Raw genomic sequence first — 22196 nt, forward strand, 5'->3', positions numbered from 1 at the left:
TCATCACTTAAGATCTATAGTCACCTCCTTTTCACTACATTGTGTGACCGTTCTAATGTGTGACATTCTCCATCTCAAAGTCAACCTAGATCACTATCAAAGCATTGCCTTGTAATAATAGTAATCCAATATTATTTTCCAAGTATAAGTTGTGTGTTTCTTACATTGTATCAAAGCATACGCTCTAGACAAGATTGGTTTGCAAGGGGCTCTGTGGTAGTAGACTTAAAGGAATGGATCAACTTGCAAATAATGCAACCATAAGAGTTTTGCATGACGAGAAGATCTTGTAGACAAAGGACTCGCTAGTTTAGAATTCAAGATAAAAGAACTTGGGATTATGTTGTTTTATTGGGGATTATGGTATAGTAAGAGCCAGGTTGTATCTTTATTTCTTAGCAAAAGTATGTTGGAGAAATGAAGGCATTTAGTATGGTAGAGTACACCCATATGGAGGTTAATGCAAAGTTACCCAGAGAAGACACTTCTCCACTAGTGGATGTGAAGGAGTATAGGAAGCTTGTGAAAGTTTGTTTTTCTTACGCAATATACAACCGTACATCATCTTTGTAGTTGGTGTGTTAAGTAGGTTCTCAAATCCGCCAGAGAGAACCATTGGGATATGACTGTAAAAATACATCCAAGGTACACCACAATATGGCATCACCAGATCTTATGACTCAGATTGGACACGAGATTGTGATAGTAGTAGGTAATCAATTTTTGGTTATTTCTTTCCACTTGGGTCTGGAGTTACCGCCTAGAGCAATAAGAAATAGCCAATGTTGGCCCTTTCTTCTACATAAGTTTTTGAGTTCAAGGTAGCTTGCTTTACTTCATGTGAGGCATTATACTTCATGAGAGTTTTGGCGGACATGAGGAGCAACAAGCACAATCTTTATGTGACAATCAAAGTTAAAGTATGTAATGATTAATGCTTGAAAAAGTCAATGAAATGATGACCCTCCAAATCAATGAACTGATGACCTGCCATATGTTTTCTATTTCCATGCATTTACCCCTCCATGTCATCTCTATTTAAGGCAATGGAACGATGACCCCCCATACGCTTTCTATTTGTGTGTATTCACCCATACCCTTATCTTCTCTTCTCTATATCTCTATATTATCTTAAGGAAGAGTTTCACCAAACTTCCACATGACAATAATTTAGAAGTTTGGAAAAAAGAGAAGAGGTTTGGGTTGAATTTGAATTTCGAGTCTGGGAAGCAGGGGTTGCCCACTAGTTCTATTTAAAGTCTCACAATTCTCTATGGAACGCCTGAGAGAGGGCCTCTGACTAGTAGAGGGAGGGAGAGAAGGAGGGACTAGGGGTTGCGAGGAAGGAGGAAGCGGTTGTCAAGTGGATATTAGCTTGATCTTGATACTAGTTAATCGAGAGAAAACCAGGGTAGCTCAGTAATCCGACTTTTGGAAATGAGACTGCTATATGCTGTGGAAGCAAGCCATTTTTTCTATCCATGGATCAACTTAGGATGGTTGGGGCCTTCCATTGATGCCCTTCGTGTCTAGATGAAAATTTACAATATCATGATCTGTCTCCCACATACCTCGGTGAATGATGCCGCTGCCCGCTCGACTGTTTTGGTGTATGCCTCATCAGTAAAAGCTTGATTCTTGTCATTCGTGCTGATGGCTCATTAATTCTATGGTCTCTAACCATGCTGCCAAAATAAAGCCAGTAGATGCATGCACCACTTTTGAAGATGGCTAGCTGGTTGATACTCTAAACTGTACATGAATCCTGCCATCCTGCAATGATGGGCTTCTGCAATACCATATAGATGCTGCCAAGATAACCATCTCGAGCTACCCCTTTTCATTGTGTGCACTATCCGGTGGGCTTGAGACCGTCAATTTATGGGCTTTGGGCCTGGTGGTTATACCCTCAATCAGTGGCTGAAGTCTATGGACATGCCATACACATGCATAGTAGCCTTCCATGTAAGCTTGGGTGTTATGCCTTTCAATTGGTGGCCAACATCCATGCACACTGTGCAAATTCATAGCCTGCCCACCTTCTGGGCTGTAAAATTTCCGGCAACTTCTAAAGTGTGATGATCACATTTCCGGATATAGTATACACCTAGAGGAGAAATGCATGGCCACTGTGGATCCATTTCACAAAGCTGTCTGAGTAACCAAGGATATGCTCCGTCATGGGTTTTTTACTCTCTATATGCAGTGTTTCATCCATCAACAAGGCCTCCTTTGCATCATTGGGTGCATGCTCTCCGTTCCTTTTGGAATTCCAAGAACCTTTAAATGCTCCCCTTGTATTTTCATCTGACTTCTCCTCTGAGGAATCCTAAGTAAAATCATAATCAACAAAAAAGGCTATTTTAGAGGCCTCTAGCATAGGATTGTTCTCCTTTTTACATATTTAACATATCAATGCCCCAACCATTGACAATGTCAATCACCTCATCAGAAGGTTGGCCGCCTTCTGCTTCTTCAATTGTGCTGGGGAGAGACAAAATACTTCTGCGGAGATCCCCGTTTGGTGCTCTGACAAGATTTCTGCAGGATATAAAACTGATTATATAAGAAACTTATCAAGTCGTTTAGAGAAAATTGCAAACATCAAGTCATTTAGAGAAAAGGCTGCAAATATACTGGGTTCATGATATGTAGTGGAAGGGAATGCGGGGAGCCAAGGTGGAGGAGGTAGGTGGAACTGATCATCTGATTCCATAAGGTTTAGCAGAGATGCCAGTACTAAGCAGGATGGTGGATTCAGAGAATGGGTTCCTCACCATTCAGGATCATAACTTTTTAGAAGTCATGTGCTTGGAAATAAAAGTGCAAGTAAAGTAGACAGTGAGGCTCAAGGTGTAGATGACTCCTGCAGATGTGTCTCATTGCCACCAAACTGAGCAAACTTCAAGAGCTGAGCCTGCAGTGACTTTGCGCAGCTCCTCTACTGTCAAGAAAATGTGGTCTGGCTACAATGTATTCAGGTTTGTACCTGGTGTTAAGACCCCCATTACAAGAATCTCTCATACACTCACTATGGTTGTGGATTGAAAAGGAGTTTTGCTTCAGAATTCCCTAAAAGTTTTAAGAACCAAAAGCAAGCGTGCTGTGCACACGTGCACACGCACAAAACCCAAGTCCCTCCAAATACAGGATCTGACTTGCCTAGAGAAAATCCACCCCAAAGCTGATTCCATACAGCATAATAAGACCTCAAATACTAATTATACTTCTAAGAAAGCAAGGCTATGGATATAGATCAGGAAGAGGCAGCCTGTAACATGCAACTGGTATGATCGTGTAATGCACAATGAGACCACCTTTATACCTCTATGTTAGTGAGCACGAAGCAATCCACTTTAACATTTGTTCACAGGAGATAGAATTGAAGGGAGAGAGAGAGAATGCAGAGATGACAAACATGCTTGGAAACATGCCCGCATCTTTTCATTTCATGTTCGGTGGCAAAGGTGTAGAATTTCCTTTCTCGCGTACTAGAAAATTCAGTTTTCTTTCACTTTTTTAGGTGGGCAGGTTTGTGGCATATCTGGTTAACTAAGAATGCCTTCATATTTGATGCAAAAGTGGGTATTACAGCTCACACAGGTCATATAAAAGGGCTACTATTGTGGCAAGTCTCTTCCTTGCGGTTAGCTCATTTGGTGGAGAATGACACGGCTATATATTGGATGAGGGTACACTGAGTTACACCTGTGGTTCGGAGTAATTAGTGAGGGAAAGCTACGTCACATGGTGGCCATATGGCCATTTGTAAAGTAATTTTGGTAATATATCTTCTATTACGAAAAAAAAAAAGAACGCAGAGATGACACCACATTGGGTCCTAATCTACCCACTTAAGGGCGAAGGTTGAATGCTGAAGATAACTTCGGACTGCCTTGGGACTGTAGCACAAAGAGTGCTTGGCTGAATGCTGAAGATAGCTTCGGATTGCCTTGGGACTGTAGCACAAAGAGTGCTTGGCTGAATAGATGTATGCACAAGACCAAGGCCTCAGGCACACACACTTTTGCACTGTTCTATTGCTGAATTCTAGAAAGAATGAGATGATTTTAGGTAATGGCTGAGGGTTTTCTTATATATGAGATTTTGCTGTTGGTTGGTCCACATAAGCTGATGTTGGCTAGATGAAAAAGCTCACGACTGTTGATAATAACATTAAATGCTATCATCTCTTATCATCGCTTTCACATTTGTAGTATATGTTGTCCTGCTATAACTACTGGCCTATTGCTGCCCATTCAGGCCGACTGTGTGTCCTATGCAGGCCGCCTGGGCATTTGCCTACCTAGGGCTGGCCGACTAGGCAATAAGACCATGGTTGGATCCCTTTGATGGCCCATGGGCTGCCCATGTGCAAGCCTCAAGGTTTGGCAATAAGATAGGCCTTTGCTTTTCTGTTGTATATGCTTCTAACTGCTACTATGCTACAATAATCATTCCACACAACGGGCTGCCTGGTAGCCTCCTCAACTGACTACGGAGGAATATGAACAAAGAATCTCCTTACCCAATCCTAGGCTCGTAGAAGAGATCTCACCAAAGGCGAAGAAGGTGGTTGGTACTCTGCATCCAAAAAGATAAAACGTGGGTTGTAAATCCAATCACCTTCCCTAATCGGAGTGCACCTCGTAATCTGTTAAAAGAAAGTCCTTCCAAGGCTCAGTGCCAGGAAGAACTCCTTGGACCTAGCTTATATAGTAAAGCCTTACACTACACACAGGGTCAACGATGTTCAATCGTCCCTTTTGCTTGGACATAATAATGATATCCCAAGCTACTCTTGCCCTGGTGTGTGTAAAGTGCCATCTAATCCAGACCAAAGGAAGTTCCGAATAAGCCGACGAAGCTGACCAATACATCCCTTATGAAAAAATTAGCACGACGTGACAAACCAAGCAGTTGTCAACAGCACTTGATTAGCTACCAAGACTCTAGAGGTCAAATCAAGCTTTGTGCTACTCCAATGTTGAAGTTTGCCATCTAATCCAGCCCGAAGGAAGTTCCGAATAAGCTGACGAAGCTGACCACTGCACCCCTATGAAAAAAACCAGCATGACGTGACAAACCAAGCAGTCGCCAGCAGCACTTGATTAGCGACCAAGCCTCTAGTGGCCAAGTCAAACTTTGTGCTACTCTAATGTTGAAGTTTGATTTTAATGCTCATGAGCGGCAAAATGTTGTGCAGACGAGATGTCAGTGCCAACCTGATAGCCAAGGTATCTGGTAGTGCATCCTCTCTCAATCCAAGTAAACCCCACATCTAGACCCCAATCTACCTGCAGAGAGTCACTAATCCAAAATCTTGCTGATTTGTGCCAATTGATGGTGGCGCATGTTGCCAAACAAAACATCTCCAAGGCAGTGCAGAAAGCAAAGAGGCATGCTTGTGAGGCCTCCAAAAACATAGCAGCGTCATCTACTGACTCTGAGTCCAGTAACTCTTCCTCTCTGCGAAGAGGAAGCCCGAGGACCGAAACCCCTTGGAGTAACCCTAAGAAACATATTCATAGCCTCCATTACTATGAGGTACAATAGTGGAGCTAAGGGGCATCTCTGCCTCACGGAATGGGAGATTTGAAAGTGCTCACCACGCCCCTCGCAAGCTTGGTATGGGCCTCCCTATACATGCAAGAGATCCCTCTAATCCACTCTTGGGAGAAACCCATCCATGCCATCTTGCCTTCTAGGAAGTCCCAATCCACTCTATCATAAGCTTTTTCAAAGTCTAGCAAGAGAATGGCAAGGGTTGTTGGCTAGATTTAGCCCACTCCATAGCTCCTTCCTTGGAGGAAACCATTCCATGTATCATGAATAACCCTCTAAAGAACAGGTTGAAGCCTCCTACTCACTACCTTCGCTAAGATTTTGTGAGCAGATCCAAGCAGAGTTATGGGCCTCCACTACCTAATATTAGTCTTGTCCCCACCTTTTGGGACAGGGTGGATAAGACCCTCTGTGAGAAAAGGGGGCATCATACTGGTACACCACATCTCTTGTAGAGCAGTAGTAACATCATCACCAATGTTATCTCCAAACTGCAAAAAGAAGGATGGAGAGATACTAGCATCCCCTCGGCATTTGCCTTTCGAGAGGGTCTACAAAGCATGTCTTAGCTCATCATTCAAAAAGGAGCCATCCAAAGAGGCACACATATCATTTGTAATAAGATTGGGCATGCGCTTCCAAACTTTCTGTTGTGCAACATCGCTATCCAAAGAGTGGACCTCTGCAAAGAGCAAGATTTGATAAAAATTTGAGGCAATACTCCTCACCTTATCTGGATCAGTGTGGAATTCTCCCTGAGAATCGTGCAAGCATCTCAAACTTGTTGGGTATTTCGGAGTTAGTTTAGAGTCTAGTCAAGTGTCCTTCGTGGTGTGAACACCCTCTTATTTAGGGTCAAAAGATAGGGCCTTGGTGCCCATAAAAGCATTGTACATGGTGGAAGTATTATCATAATACAATCATTCTTGTGTGGTGCAACTCCTCTCTTTATTTCATCCATGATGAGATTTCATGGACACTATGTACACATCATTTTGGTCTGATAGACCCTTCGGGTCCTTTCTTTTTTTCTTCTCTCTCTCTCTCTCTCTCTCTCTCTCTCTCTCTCTCTCTCTAGAGACACCTTCTGCTTGAGCTCCGCAGACACAGGGACACCTTGAGAGAGCTTCGGCCCCAACCACCCTGCCCCCTCCCTCGCCAGCCAACCATCACCATTTTCTTCCGAACCCAGGAGGTGGAGGACACTGACATATTGGATCTTGTGGCCCCTCCACGAGCTGCTTTGGACCTACCTCGCCTGAGAGGAGTTACCTCGGACCGAGCCTCTGCACCCCAATGCGCCCGACGCCCTCGCACCCCTATCAGCCACGATCACCTCATCAGCTCCAGATCCAAGAAATGCTCCACCGCCATCGAGCTACCTTTCCACGTGACATAGCTGAGGGAGACCTCTCGGCCATACTCATTAGCCTCATGCTTGATATTTTGGAGAGTGGTATACCATCTACTCGGAGCTGATGTTGCTCTCATGTTTCTATGTTCTTAGTATTCCATGATGAGTTTCCATGGACAGTTTTGTATCATCCCAGTGAGATAGCTATGTTTATGTTTTCTTTCTGTTTGATTTTCCATTCCATGATGAGATATGCCATGGACATTAGTGTATCACTTTGGTCTCATAGGCTCATTGGGTCTTTAGTAGACGCTTAATATATCTTTCTTTGTGTGTGTGTGTGTGTGTGTGTGTGTGTACACCATGGTCATTTGAGCTTCCATATATCTCTCTACTTGCACTCTACTCCTACATGACTATCATGGCAATCTTTCATCCTCCATGGCTCCTCTTGGGATGCCTTGATTCCAACTTGGTATCAAAGCATGGGTTATTTTGCTAAGCCTTGCGTTTCTTTTGCTTCATGTGTTTATAGCTATGCTTAGCCATCATCAACATGCTTCTACCTTTTTGTCCTGCTTTTACATTTTCTGCATGTGAAGGTCGCCATCGCCATCGCCATCTTCTCCCTTGTGTTTTCGCTGTCTGCCCTGCTTCTCCTAGCACAACCCTGCCAACAACACAGCCACCATCAACACCTTCTGCTTCAGCTCATCTCCTCTACCTCTGGTCGCACCGTTGATGCCGCCTCAATCCGTCATCACTATCATAATTTGCTTCAGCACCGTCAGCACGTCGCCAGCACCATCTATCTTTCAACTGTGGCTCACTTCAGCACGACTGCCCGGAGCCACCACCGCTGCCAGCTTGCAGCCCTCTACGCCGCCAAACACTGATGACGACCAGTGTGTGTTGCTGAACAGCCTGCAGCAATCGACACCATCTTGGGAAGCCCCGCCTGCTGCACTGGCCACCTTCAGCTCCGCCTGCGGGTCTGGACGCCCGCCATGGGCTGGCATTCAACCTCCTCTGAGCTGACCCTCTGGCTCCACCTGGCCTCTCACGTTGGAACCCAGGAACTCTTGGTCCTAGGCAAACACCTTCACCACTTGAGCTATCACCTCATTGGCATGTTAGAAAGGTATTAATTGCTCATATCACTAACCTTTTGAGATAAGGTATTATGGATGACCTCATCCATTCCCTCGGGTCCTCTGCCTTGGCCACTATCATGCCAAAAAGGATTTCAATCATTAGTACTGCAGGCACCATCACGAAGCATCTGTTCCTTGCAAGTACACGTCCCACACTTGACCATCAAGTGTCGGAATCTTTGGAAATGTCGATGCAAGAAGACGACATCAGATCATCGTCGACGTTCTACCATGTAGGAAGTTTGTTAACTTCCGAAAATATATCTTTTCAGTCGTATGTGTTGGTTTCTCTGCCCAGGTAGTCCCCCAAAATTTGAGTTATATATTTTTGGATCCTTTTGGATTTTGTAAACTGTCTATCCATGGCCACTTGTAACTCAGCTTTAAACAGTGGTGGACAAGAGATCTAGGATCCAAGGGGACCAGGATGCTTCTCGTGTTCCCTTTGAAGCGTAGACAACCTGCGTCTGATAGGTCGTTCCTTGTCTAGAGCCTCTTCTTTCTTGGCCAAAGCAATAGCGTGATAATGCTGGCTAGTCCTCTCCAAGGCCAAGGCAAGTCTCTCCCGGGGGTCAGGATCATCACAAAGCCTCCAAATCTCTCGAACCTCAACTGAGGTCTCTGCATCTTGATAGAGTGAGTATACAACCAGGCAGTGATCTGATTTGCTAGGACCAGGCAAGATGGCAATAGAACCTCCTCTATCCAGGCCTCAGTCATCCACATAAAACCTATCCAACTGTGCAAAGACGCATCCATCCCCGCTTCTATGGTTATGCCATGAGTAAGATAAAGAGTTAGGCCTTCTCTAGAAATTATCCTTTGTCCAACAATCTGTGCCACATAGAAGGAGAGTATGAATCTCTCTCATAAGGCTCTCTCCAAAGGGTGTGTTCTACCCTCACAGCCACCCTTTTTGTCAGAGGACTGCTCAACCATGTTGAAGTCTCCTCCAACAATCCAATGATAAACTTGGGTTAGCAATTTTGTGATGGTGCCCTAGTGGGCCACCCTCTCTCCCCGCACATTAGGTGCATAGATATTGAAGATACCCAACTTATGTCCCTCTTGCATAACCATAATCCATTGTACTCTAGTAGGTATGATAGCACCATGTCCAATAACATGAGGCAAGAGTGATGCTGACAATGAAATGCATACCCATGACCAAAAAGTGTCTAGAAATGATCTTACTAGTTTTACCACACTGACACATATCCAATTTTTGCTCTTGCAGGAGCAACACATTCGTAGGTCCACTTGTAATGGCAGGGTGGAGCTGATCCTTAACAAAGCGTTTCCTACTGTGGGTGGGAAGCCTCCCTAGACCCTGCACATTCCATGAGATAATCCTTATGGTAGAGAAGTGGTTTTGATTCCGGACCTAAGCAACCGCTTGGCTGGAGTTTGAACCCGCCTCCCATAATGCTAGAGGAGGAGGGAATCCTTGGAGCAAAGTCCAATGTCAGCGTGTTCACTCTATCCAGTAGAAGTGAGAAAAGCAAGGCTGGTGGGAACCTGCTGCAAGACCAGCCCAAAGGCTGCTCCAATGGCCTCGAAAAATGGCTACCTGGGAACATGAGTGTAATAGGGTTAACGGTTCTGGTCTTCTTTAACAAGGTCAAAGGAGCTGGTGTAGGGTAGGAAGAAAGTCTTCCTTGGGCCCAAAGGAAAAGGACTGCCCTTGAGCACTTCTGAGGATGCCTAATCTACATCAAAGCCTACTTGGAAGAATCCTCTCCCAAGTAGCCTTACATCTTTAAAATGGAGCGCTAAGTCAGAAGGCAACACGGGGGAGGGGTGAGAGCCAAAGATTTTTCCAATGAGTGTCGTCTTGGAGTCTTTCTCAATTTTGGTGAAGAGGGTCACAAGCTCATCTTGTGAAAAGTGGACGATTCGCCTGGCCGGAGGGGATTGATTAGCCATTGTCACGTGTACGCCATGCCATGGCTTAATCTTCAGCATGAACATTCTAAATCCCTGATTAGTGCAGCAGTAGGATAAGCATCTTCATCTTCAGTAGCATCAACAACATGATCATCATCAGCATAACCATCAGCATGGTATACAGCATCATCATCATAAGCAGCACAGCACCATCATCATCACCCATCTCATGAGAGTTCACAAGGGGCTGTCGGCTGGCAGCAAACAGCCTGTCGGCTGGTTTCAGACCTTGTGCAGCAGGCAGCCATGGGCTACAGGCATGGGCAGCAGGCAGCAGGTGTGGGCAGATCCAAGCGCATCACTTCATTCAGCATTTCCCTGGATTTTGTCCATGCAAACAGGTGACTGCAGTAGTGCCGGCCGACTGGCATCTCTCTCACATATATAAGCATCTCAGTATTTTCAGCATACAACAGGTCATAATTCAGAAGTTCATCATATCATCTAGTATCAAGTAGAGAATACGTAGAAGGGCTAAGGGTCAACCCCTATGCGGCTGACCACAAGCCTCAGCCATGTACAAGCATAAGCCATCTTTTTGTACCATATGAATAAAGAAAACCTGACACCTAATCTCTCTCTTCTTCTCTCTCCTGTGTCTGAATCATATGATAATTAGCATCAATGTTCTTAATCATGCTTAGGGCTGTGGATCAATACAGCAAGGCTTCCGTGCATGCAACATTGGTGTCAGAGCATTCAGGCTTAACCCACTAAGCTATGTCCTAAGGAAGTGGACTAAGGAAGTGGACGGTTCATCTTGTGAAAAGTGGACGGTTCGCGTGGCCGGAGGGGATTGATTAGCCATGATGCTAATCAAAAAAAAAGGCCGACTTGAACCTTGTTTATGCTCTTGAGGCTAAACAAAAAACGAGGCACTTGAAGCGAAGAAGAGGAGGGATAAGGGGCAGAGGTAGGGGAGGAGGGGCAGCACAAAGGGTGGAAAGGGGCGGAGGAGAGGAGGCAGCGAAGAAGATGGAAGCAAAGGGGGGAGAAGATGGCTTGAGTAGGAGGGCGGAGGAATGGGCAGTGAAGAGGAGAGAGGCGGAGGGGAAAGCAAGAAGGGGAGGAAAGGGCAGCGAAGAGGACGGGTGGCAGAAGAGGACGCCAGGCAGCAGAGGAAAGGGCAATGCAAGCAGCAGAGAAGCGCGGGCAGCAGGGAAGTGTGGGCAGCAGGGAAGCGTGAGCAATAATCGGTAGAGGCGGGGGCAGCGGGAGAGGAGAGGGGTGGGCAGAGAAGGGCGCAAGTGCGCACAGCGCTCAGGTACAGGGAGCTCTTGACTCAATATTCATTCCGGAAGTTACTGTTTTTCACTGCCCAGAGGCGCTTTTTATCCACCAATAGGCAATGCTGCCAAGGAAGCACCTTGTGGGGTTTTGAACCTAGGACCTCCTGGACTTAGGCAAATAGCTTCACCACTTGGGCTATCACCTCATTGGCTCTTGAGTGCTTCTTTGATGGAGAGTTTAATAGATTGATTGTTATGGCTTGTCAATCCCCCATGCAAGCAACCCTGGCTATGAGAATCTTGCCTCATGCAAAAAAAGTGAGAGAGAAGAAGAGCTCTAAAATAGCAAAAATAAACCTAGCTTGGCATACCCCGTTTAACCACCCAACCAATATGACCCTGGGTGTCCAATGTGTATCTTACCGACCACACCATACTCACACGTCCCTTGTGTCCCCCGTTGGTACCCCCATGCTACACATCACTGGATCTTTGGCCTACAACCGTCAACGTTACCCATTCACACTTATTAATATAAGCAGTGATGTGCAATAGTATGCCGCATTGGTTTTCCCATGCAGCACCCGCGTATCCCAGCATTACTAGCGTGTAAATCTCACATATCGGTGTGTACACATCCCACATGTTGCCACGTGTAAGGGTCGTTACATTCTTTCCCCCCTTTTAGGAATCATTGTCCTCAATGACAAACTCAGGATAACGCTTACAAAACTGAAACTCCATTTTCCAAGTGGCATCTGTCAAGGGATGTCCTTTCCATTTTACAAAGAACTCTCGAAGAGTATGATTTCGCAATCATCTTTCTCTTCGTTCCAGGATCTGTTTTGGTCCATGATCTTCTTGATCAAGTTCCTACAAAGCAATCATACCATTAACTAAATTATCACCGTCATGAAGATAACGCTTCAATCGACTCACATGAAATACTAGGTGGACACGACAGTTGTCACGTGCATCCCGCACTTGGATGCCACGTAGACATTTCTCTACAGAAGGTGCAGGACCTGGGATGGTGAACTGGTCCCAAGTGAGCCCAGTCCAGGACGAGTCAGCCAGGGATCCATCTCAGTCGTACGAGGTCAGGTGTGCATTGTCCTGCACACGAGTCCAAGGTCAGGTGTGCATTGTCCTGCACATGAAGCAGTGCCAGTCTGCGCTGTGAGTCTCCCTCTGGAATGATGTCAGATGTGCTGTGTATCTGGTTTGCAACTGGATGCCAGGCCTCTGTAGGCATGTAGGTTTGCATGTAGAGATGGGGCCAGCCATAGGGCTACCCCAGTGTGAGGATTTGCACTTGCACTTGTAGAATGGGCATGGGGGAGGTGTAGAACCACCCCCAAGGGGCCAGGAGGGCCCACATTGTGCCCACCAGCCATGGCTTGGGCTGGAAGGGCAGTCGGCCAGCCCTAGGGCTGCTGGACAGGCAGCCGACAGGGTTAGAAACCCTGCCCAGCCAGTCGGCCAGGTGTGGGGGGCAGTCCCACACCCATGCGCATGGTGCCCAGCAGTCAGGAGGCTGTCCCAGAACTCATGCGCAGGCTGGACAGTATTGGCATAGTGTGAAAGCATTAATTATAAGTGTGCAAGCACTTTATATTCAAGACACAGTCGTGGAGCTCCCTGAAGCCAGCCGACTGCATATAATAGAGGGTATAAATACCCAAGACATAAATCATTGCACTCATCTCATAATTCACCAAGAGCTCCAAGCAACCAAGGGCCAGGACAGCCAAGAACATTGCTAAAGCAAAGGGGTGAAGGATTGAAGGTCAAGGGCAGGTTTTCCAGCCAAGAAAAGGTCAAGTACTTTGTATTTGTTTTTAGATTTACATCATTCTAATAAAGCAAATACACCATCCGTGGTGGGGGCCCTACAGAGGGTAATTGGGACCCAATACTGTGTCCTTCTCCATCTCCCCCTTCTCTCTCTATTTTTCTGCACATCGTCTTTCAGTTTGTGCATTAATTCCGTCGCGAAAAGAGTGCTGTTTTCTGAGTTTTGAAGTACCGATCCTTCTCCGAAGCTTCCGCATATTATAGTGGTATCAGAGCTCACTTCAAGGACAAAGATTCAGCAAAGAAAACCAGAAAATTTTTTCGCTCGTGTGGTTGGTTTTTAGACACCGGTGGCCTACCCCTTTCGGAGTGACTCCTGTCCCTCGAAGGACGGTTGGTTTTTAGCCTCCGGAAGTCTCCCACACAGATAGTGGATGGTCAGATTGCGTTCCGGAAAGGAACTGCATTTTCCCGCTATGGCGAGCTTTGGCGACGAGAGAGAACCAGAACCATGGGACCAGAGTGCACCAGGCAGCCCAGCCAGGGCACCCGGCTTGAGTGTACAAGACATGTTCCAGCAGATGATGCGAGCAATCGCTGACCAGACAACCAAGTTGGATGAGCAGAAGGCGCGGATTTTGGCTCTGGAGGAGCGTTCTCGCTCTCCAGCGTCGCGTTTTCCATCTCCTCCTCCCTCTCCTTCCGTATCCCAGATACCAGATCCTCGTCACAGGGACCCTCTCGCAGGGTCACAGCCGCAGCCAAGCTCCTTGCTTGAGATGCAGATGCGCGCATTGGAGATTCGACAACGCGAAGACGACGCCATGCGACGAGTGGAACACGAGCGTTACCTCAGAGCTTTGGACGCTAGATTGACACCGGCGGCGCCATCGAATCATTTTCCCGAGAAAATGAATTTCAGTAAGTATAATGGTAAACTCGATCCCACTACTCTGTATTCATGGTTACATCAATTTGAAGCTTACTTTGCCGCAGTTAGGAAAACAGATATTGACAAAGTGATCTTAGCTAGTTGGTACTTGGAAGGTGAGGCCATTCCTTGGTGGACTCAGTGGGCTCATGCCCACACCAGATCAGGTATGGCAGTTTATGGGTGGGACGAGTTCGTCCGTGACCTTAAGCAGCGGTTTTTACCGCCCCACTACCTTGAGCGACTCGAAGACGAGTTCAGGGGTGCGCGTCAGAACGCGCAACCAGTCCTTCAGTTTGCCAATAGAATTTCAACCTTGTGTCTACAATTAGGCTTATCTGATGCGGACAAGAAAGGGCAGTTTTTGTATGGCCTGGACACGCAAATCCAATGGGAGGTGCGTATGTTTAGGCCAGTCACCTTTGAGGACGCACTCTCGCTTGCGCAGAGTGCAGAAATGAAACACAATGGTGGCAAGCCCAAGACTTCCCAGCCGGCTTCTCCCAAGGCTAACGCCTCGGGGGGCAAAAGCCAGAACCAGACGGGGTCTTCCCCAGGACAGAGCCCGGGAGCCTCTGGCTCCAAGAACTCGAACAATGCGTCTAAGCTTACTCCAGACCAAAAAGGCGGAGGCAGGCAAGACAGGTGGCAAGTTGAGTGCTGAGGAGCTTTCTCAGTACAGGAAGGAGGGTAGATGTTACTTTTGTCACACAAAAGGACATACTTCTCGGGATTGTCCGAAGAAGCCTCCAAAGGCCGCCGCCGCCTCCACAGCTTCCGTGGTGAGCACAGCTCCCCCACAGATCCCAGCGGCGGCTACCCCTACTTCTTCAACCCCTGGTGCTTCAGTTGGAGCAATTATTAGCCGGGAGCTCGAAGATAAGCACAAGGGCGCCCATGACCAGGAGTATGAGCGCAACGAATTGCTCAAGTCCTTTGGCTACATAGGTGGCCAGAGAGTCGTTGTCTTGTTTGATAGCGGCAGCACGGAGGATGTGATCACGGAAGAGGCCGCTAGGCGTGCCCGTTTCGAGCTGACTCCGGTGGACAAACAAGTTGAGGGTTTTAGCACAGGTATGACAACGAGCGTCAAGTATGAAGCTCTAGGTGCTAAGTTAGTCATTCAGGGCATAGAGTTTGTGCGTGACTTTATGGTTGCCCCTCTTGTAGGAGCAGACATAATTTTGGGTATCCAGTGGTTTCACAAGTTTCTTCTTGATGTCAAGTGGGACAAGCACACGTTCCAGATTGATCGGAATGTGTCAAACACCCCGGTGACCATTAAGTGTGAGCCAGGTATTCCAAACTTTCCGCTCATAAGCCACTTGCAGGCTAAGCGAGCAGTCAGGAAAGGCGCACAGTGTGCGATGATTTACATCCAGACAGCCCAGACGGTGGCCAGTGCTTCCGAGAAGTACTCGGTTCTCCATGAAAAGTTCCAGAAGATTTTTCTTCGGGACAGTCTCCCTCCCCAGCTTCCCCCGTCCAGACCGGAGGATCACAAGATTGACCTCCTCCCAGGCTCGGAACTCCCGAGCAAGTTTCCGTATCGCCTTTCTAAGGCAATGGAATCGGAGTTGGACCGCCAACTCCAAGAATTGTTGCAAGCTGGCTTCATCCGCCCCAGCGTGTCGCCGTTTGCAGCACCGATCTTATTTGTCAAGAAGAAAGATGGGTCTTCTCGGTTGTGTGTCGATTATCGTGCACTCAACAAGCTGACTATCAAGAGCAGATTCCCGATGCCTCGAATTGACTATATTCTCGAGAGACTGAATGGAGCTAAGGTGTTCTCTAAATTGGATTTAAAGAGTGGATACCACCAGGTTCGGATTGTTGAGGGGGACATCCCCAAGACAGCTTTCCGTACAGAACGGGCCCACTATGAATTTGTGGTCATGCCATTTGGTTTGACGAACGCCCCAGCTACATTTAACCGCATGATGATGCATATTTTCCGGGAGTTGATTGTGGTGTGTGTGTTCATATTTCTGGACGACATACTCATATTTTCAGCTACAATTGAGCAGCATGACATTGATGTGGAGAAAGTCCTTAAGTTGCTGGAAAGCAACGAGCTCTATATCAATGAAAAGAAGTCCGAATTTTATCTGTTCCAGGTACATTACTTGGGATATATAATCAGTGCCGAAGGCATACGACTTGATCCGGCTAAAGTGGCCGAGATTGTTAACTGGGAAGTACCTCAGACTGCTTATGACATTAGATCATTTGTGGGTATATGCCAGGCATATTCCACCCACATTGACAAGTTTTCTGATCTCTCGGCAGACCTCACCGATCTGCTAAAGGGAGTGAAAACAAGGAGGCAAAAGATTCGAATGACTCCACGAGTGTTGGAGGCATTCCAGAACCTCAAGGTGGCTTTGTCAGAAGCGCCTTGTCTAGCCCTTAGCCTCGTGGGACGAACCGTTTCAGGTGATCACCGATGCGAGTAACATCGCAATTGGAGGTGTATTGCAACAGAATGGTCATCCGGTAGCTTACATGTCTCGTAAGTTACTGCCCGCCGAAAAGAACTACTCAGTCTACGATCGTGAACTCCTAGCAGTTATACAGGCCTTGAAACATTGGAAACATTTCCTGTATGGCCGTGACTTCGAAGTTCGCACTGACCATCAGGCATTGCGCTGGATTCAGACGATGCCAAGTGCACAGTGGAGTGATCGACAACACCGCTGGAGTCAGATATTCCAGCAGTTCGGTGGCATGATTGAGTACCTTCCAGGAAAGGCCAACCCAGTGGCCGATGCTTTGAGCAGGAAGGGACAAGTATCTGCGATTCAGACCACTAGACTTGACCTTGTTGGTACTGGACTAGAAAACATGAAGCACACGTACGCGGATTCCGAGGAATTCGGTACTCAGTGGGAACAGGCATTGGATGCCACAGGACCATGCCATTTTCTGATACGCGATGGTTGGCTTTATTACAAAGGCCGACTGTGTGTCATGAAAACATTCCGGGCAGCTCTTCTCCATGATGCCCATGACGCCATTACCGGTGGTCATAGGGGCATGAATTCGACTCTGGAGAAATTAGAACGGCAATACTATTGGCCAAAGATGAGGCGTGATGTGTTTACCTATGTACAACGCTGTGACATTTGTCAAAAGGTGAAAGCTCCTCGTGGAAAGAAGATAGGGTTGTTACAGCCTTTGCCAATTCCTGAGGGTCCTTTCCAAGACATTTCGATGGACTTTGTCACAAATCTGCCTCCCAGTCCGAGTAAGCGTAATACACAGTGTTTGACTATTGTTGACAGGTTCAGCAAATTTGTGATGCTTATTCCTTGCTGCAGGGCCAATGTGACCGCCGAGGATGTTGCCCAGCTATTTATTCGGCATTGGTACCCGATTGGTGGGATTCCTAGGACCATAGTGTCAGACCGAGATGCCAAGTTTACCAGTCATTTTTGGAGGGCATTGTTTGATAATTTTGGTACTAAGTTGAATTTTTCCAGTGCATTCCACCCACAGACAGATGGCCAGACGGAGATATACAACCAGTTTGCCTTTGATGTGCTGAAGTGCTATGTCCACGATCAACAAGCTATTGGCAGGACTCCATATGAGGCAGCGTTTGGAAGGCCTTTCCAGTCGTTGTTAACCAGGACTTCGTCTTCAGTACCGGAGGCAAACAGAGTGACGGAGTCTTACCAGGAGATCCTAGAGTCCGTTAAAGACAGATTGGCTAAAGCGCAAGAGACCTACACTCGACAGGCCAATAAAGACCGAAGGGACATGAAGTTTTCGGAAGGAGATTGGGTATATCTTCGGATTATGAAGCAAAGATTAAAGCAGGTGGGCAAGCGATGCCCAAAGTTGTCTTTCAGGAACTTCGGACCATTTCCCATCCGGAAAAAGATTAATGAGGTGTCTATGCAGTTAAAGCTACCTCCGAGTTGGACTATGCACGATGTATTTCATGTCAGTTGGTTAAAGCCATATGCAGGTCCACCCCCTTCAGAGGTCAAAGACAAAGCGGAACCAGACATCATTGATGAAGCAGAAGTAATGGTTCCAGAACAGATCCTTCTGCACCGTTTCAAGCATGGCTCACGCCGAAGACTACGACAGTTCCTCACGAAGTTTCAGGACCGAGGAACTCATGAAGCGGTATGGCTCGACAAAGAATTTTTCGAAGACTGTCCGGCATTATTGACGGATTATTTGGAGGCTATGCAGCTTCCGTCAAGCTAAGCAGAAGGGGATGTCACGTGCATCCCGCACTTGGATGCCACGTAGACATTTCTGTACAGAAGGTGCAGGACCTGGGATGGTGAACTGATCCCATGTGAGCCCAGTCCGGGACAAGTCAGCCAGGGATCCATCTCAGTCGTCCGAGGTCAGGTGTGCATTGTCCTGCACATGAGTCCAAGGTCAGGTGTGCATTGTCCTGCACATGAAGCAGTGCCAGTCCGCGCTGTGAGTCTCCCTCTGGAATGATGTCAGATGTGCTGTGTATCTGGTTTGCAACTGGATGCCAGGCCTCTGTAGGCATGTAGGTTTGCATGTAGAGATGGGGCCAGCCATAGGGCTACCCCAGTGTGAGGATTTGCACTTGCACTTGTAGAATGGGCATGGGGGAGGTGTAGAACCACCCCCAAGGGGCCAGGAGGGCCCACATTGTGCCCACCAGCCATGGCTTGGGCTGGAAGGGCGGTCGGCCAGCCCTCGGGCTACTGGACAGGCAGCCGACAGGGTTAGAAACCCTGCCCAGCCAGTCAGCCAGGTGTGGGGGGCAGTCCCACACCCATGCGCATGGTGCCCAGCAGTCAGGAGGCTGTCCCAGAACTCATGCGCAGGCTGGACAGTATTGGCATAGTGTGAAAGCATTAATTATAAGTGTGCAAGCACTTTATATTCAAGACACAGTCGTGGAGCTCCCTGAAGCCAGCCGACTGCATATAATAGAGGGTATAAATACCCAAGACATAAATCATTGCACTCATCTCATAATTCACCAAGAGCTCCAAGCAACCAAGGGCCAGGACAGCCAAGAACATTGCTAAAGCAGGACTGAAGGTCAAGGGCAGGTTTTCCAGCCAAGAAAAGGTCAAGTACTTTGTATTTGTTTTCAGATTTACATCATTCTAATAAAGCAAATACACCATCCGTGGTGGGGGCCCTACAGAGGGTAATTGGGACCCAATACTGTGTCCTTCTCCATCTCCCCCTTCTCTCTCTATTTTTCTGCACATCGTCTTTCAGTTTGTGCGTTAATTCCGTCGCGAAAAGAGTGCTGTTTTCTGAGTTTTGAAGTACCGATCCTTCTCCGAAGCTTCCGCATATTATAACAGTCTTGTGGTAAGTCCAATTTATAAGCCACATCTCTGATTCGTTTCAAAATTGTCCATGGCCCACAATATTTAGGCGACAACTTAGTAGATTTACCACAAGTAGAAACACTTTTTCCCCATCTTTAAAAGAACGAGCTATCCGCTTGGGATTAGCATATACTTAACCGCTAGATCCGTAGCTCAATGGATATAATCTTGAGCTCTAGCTAAATTTAACTCCATCTGAGACAAAAATTTAGCTGCACTAGGTGTCTTATGAGGTAATCCAATTGTACTTGGCATCAATGGATTATACCCATGATTCAATTCAAATGGAGAAAAGTTTGTAGCGGAATACTTACACAAATTATACGCAAACTCCAATAAAGGTGAATACTTTTCCCAATCACTATGTCGTTCCACGACATAAGCTCTTAACATATCCTCCATGACTTGGTTGACTCTCTCAATCTGACCATCAGTCTGTGGATGATCACCACTACTTATGCAGAGTTCTGTGCCAAGTTTACTAAAAACATGCTGCCAAAAGTAACCTATAAACCATGGATCTCTATCTGACACAATGGATTTTGGCAAGCCATGTAATCTAAACACATTGTTAATAAATAATTCCGCTACTTGCGGAGCTTCAACTTTGTTCGTAGCAGGAACAAAATGTGTCATCTTAGATAATCTACCCATAATGACAAAGATAGCATTATAACCTTTCCTAGTTCTGGGTAAACCCATAATGAAATCGATGGAAATACACTGCCATTTTCTCTCTAGAATAGGCAATGGCTGTAACGATCCTGGCAACTTCACACGTCCGAATTTAATAACCGGACACTGTAAACAATGTGTCACATAATGATTAATATGTTTCTTTAAATGTGGCCACCAATAGAAACGTTTAATAAGCTTGATTGTTTTCTTAATTCTCGGGTATCCAGCACATGGACTATTGTGACATTCTCGTATCACTAATACCCTCAAATCATCTGAGTCCGGAACGCTGTTCCTCTTAAGAATTCCATTCTCAATGGTAAATCTACGTTTACTAGACAATAAATCAAACAGGGTTGATTCCTCATCTACTTGGCTAGCCTTATTCCATAACGATTGAACATACGGATCCGTTGTTTGAGCTTCACGTATTCTATGAATGATCTCATTCCCGACTATATTGAAACTCATCTGATACATTATACGAGACAATGCATCAGCAACAACATTCTCTTTTTCTCGTCGATACAAGATTTCCATATGAAACTCTTGCATCAATTCGATCCATCTTGCTTGACGGCCTCTTAAATCCAACTGGTTACAAAAATACTTCAGTGTATCATGATCCGTGTATACCTTAAACTCGGCTCCATACAAGTAATGCCTCCACACCTTGATTGCATGTATAATTGCATACAATTCAAGCTCATGTGTGGGCCACTTGCGTTGCGAACTACCAAGTTTCTTACTCTCAAAAGCCACTGGTCGGCCTTCTTGGCTCAACACATCTCCTATGGCAATGCTACTAGCATCTATCTCAACGACAAAAGGTAATGACGAATCCATGATCTTCAACACAAGTGTAATTACAACCGTCTGCTTTAATTTATCAAAACTTTGTTGATGAATGTTTGTCCAAACATAAACAACCGTAACTTCCAACAAGTCAGTCAATGGCATTGCTATTTCAGAATAGAAAATAATAAACTTTCTATAAAAACCAGATAGTCCTAAGAAAGATTTGAGCGCAGTAATGTCTTGTGGAATAGGCCAAGCCAAGATTATTGTTACTTTCTTCAGATCCATCTTTACGCTTAGCGTTGATATAACGTTGTCGTGAAGTGTGCTGTACAGCCAGGAAAGTACGAAACTTCTAGCTGTGAGAGTGAATGTCAAATCCAACAAGGAATTTCATGCACAAGATTTCCCAAGGAGTATTGAACATCATTATTTCCAATGACAAATACATGTGTCCACTTGCCTCAATACATCCTTGAATTCATCCAGATGATTGCACAGAATTGCATGAAATCCTTTAAACCATTCACATGTGAGCATAACAAGCTTTCTAATTTTTCCAGTATACATGTGTTACATCCAGTGCCCTCAAAACCATTATTTCGAGATGTCCTTTATCACCTGAAAACCTGCCTTAATATCCTAACATCTCACAAGCAAAATATTGCATTTGGCATAGCTTTGACATACTCATAATTTCCAAAATCCATTTGAGAGGAAAGTAAGGCAAATTACCCTCAACTTCAATGCATTTTTCACAAATCTCCGAGCTCCAAATTCCTTAGCTTTTTCCCAAGATCCTTCTACTCATTTCCAAATTCTTTTTGATGTATAGAATATTCGATTCTCTCCATTCACATAGAGCGAGTGTTTTTTAAGAGAATAAAATAACAAAAAAAAAAAACTCAACTTACGATTTACATACGTGGATCTTTTAATTTGTTTTTCCAAACACATGCTGCTCGCCGATTATGTGAGGGAAAATCATCTGAAGCAGCATCGCTGCCGACGGTTTTGGAAAATGGATTTCCCAATAATTACATCATTATGTAGTACTAGAATTACTCTCTAATTCTAGCACCTACAAAGCACACATAGTTTATATATTCAAAAGATTAAAAGCTCTGGTTCAAAATGACGTTGTTCCTCAACGCTGCCTATCTCCCTCTTTCACTCTGCACTCGCCGTCTCTCTCCGGCCGTTTTTTCTCTTTCCCGCGATGAACTCGGCGCTCCCCACACCACCTTTTTTCCAGCTGTACATACCATTTAAAGAAAAGGCTGCGCAATTCGCTGGTAGATTTTCTAGAAAATCCAAAGTATACTTTGTTTAAAAAAAAAAAAAAAAAAAACCTTAGCACTAAGGTTACAAAGCATAACCTTAGCATTAAGGTTA

General features: G+C 45.9%; 1 protein-coding gene across 4 annotated transcripts in view; it reads right to left on the reverse strand.

Moving 5' to 3' along the window:
• Positions 1–1371: 1371 nt before the first annotated feature.
• The window catches only part of LOC147629635 (phosphatidylinositol-3-phosphatase SAC1-like), a 59408-nt gene continuing 38583 nt past the window's right edge, over positions 1372–22196 (reverse strand). For 2 of the 4 annotated variants that reach the window (XM_086811143.1, XM_086811141.1), the window contains 2 exons: positions 2445–2541; positions 1372–2329 (listed from right to left, as the gene is read on the reverse strand). In XM_086811143.1, coding sequence (XP_086667269.1) covers positions 2108–2329; positions 2445–2541 — 319 coding nt within the window. In that variant the 3' untranslated portion in view covers positions 1372–2107. The remainder of the gene's footprint in view (positions 2330–2444; positions 2542–22196) is intronic. The other 2 variants (XM_086811140.1, XM_086811142.1) reach the window with 1 other exon arrangement.

The sequence above is a fragment of the Cibotium barometz genome, chromosome 17 (genome assembly GCF_041138505.1).
Source record: "Cibotium barometz isolate CiBa-2024 chromosome 17, ASM4113850v1, whole genome shotgun sequence".
NCBI lineage: Eukaryota > Viridiplantae > Streptophyta > Polypodiopsida > Cyatheales > Cibotiaceae > Cibotium > Cibotium barometz.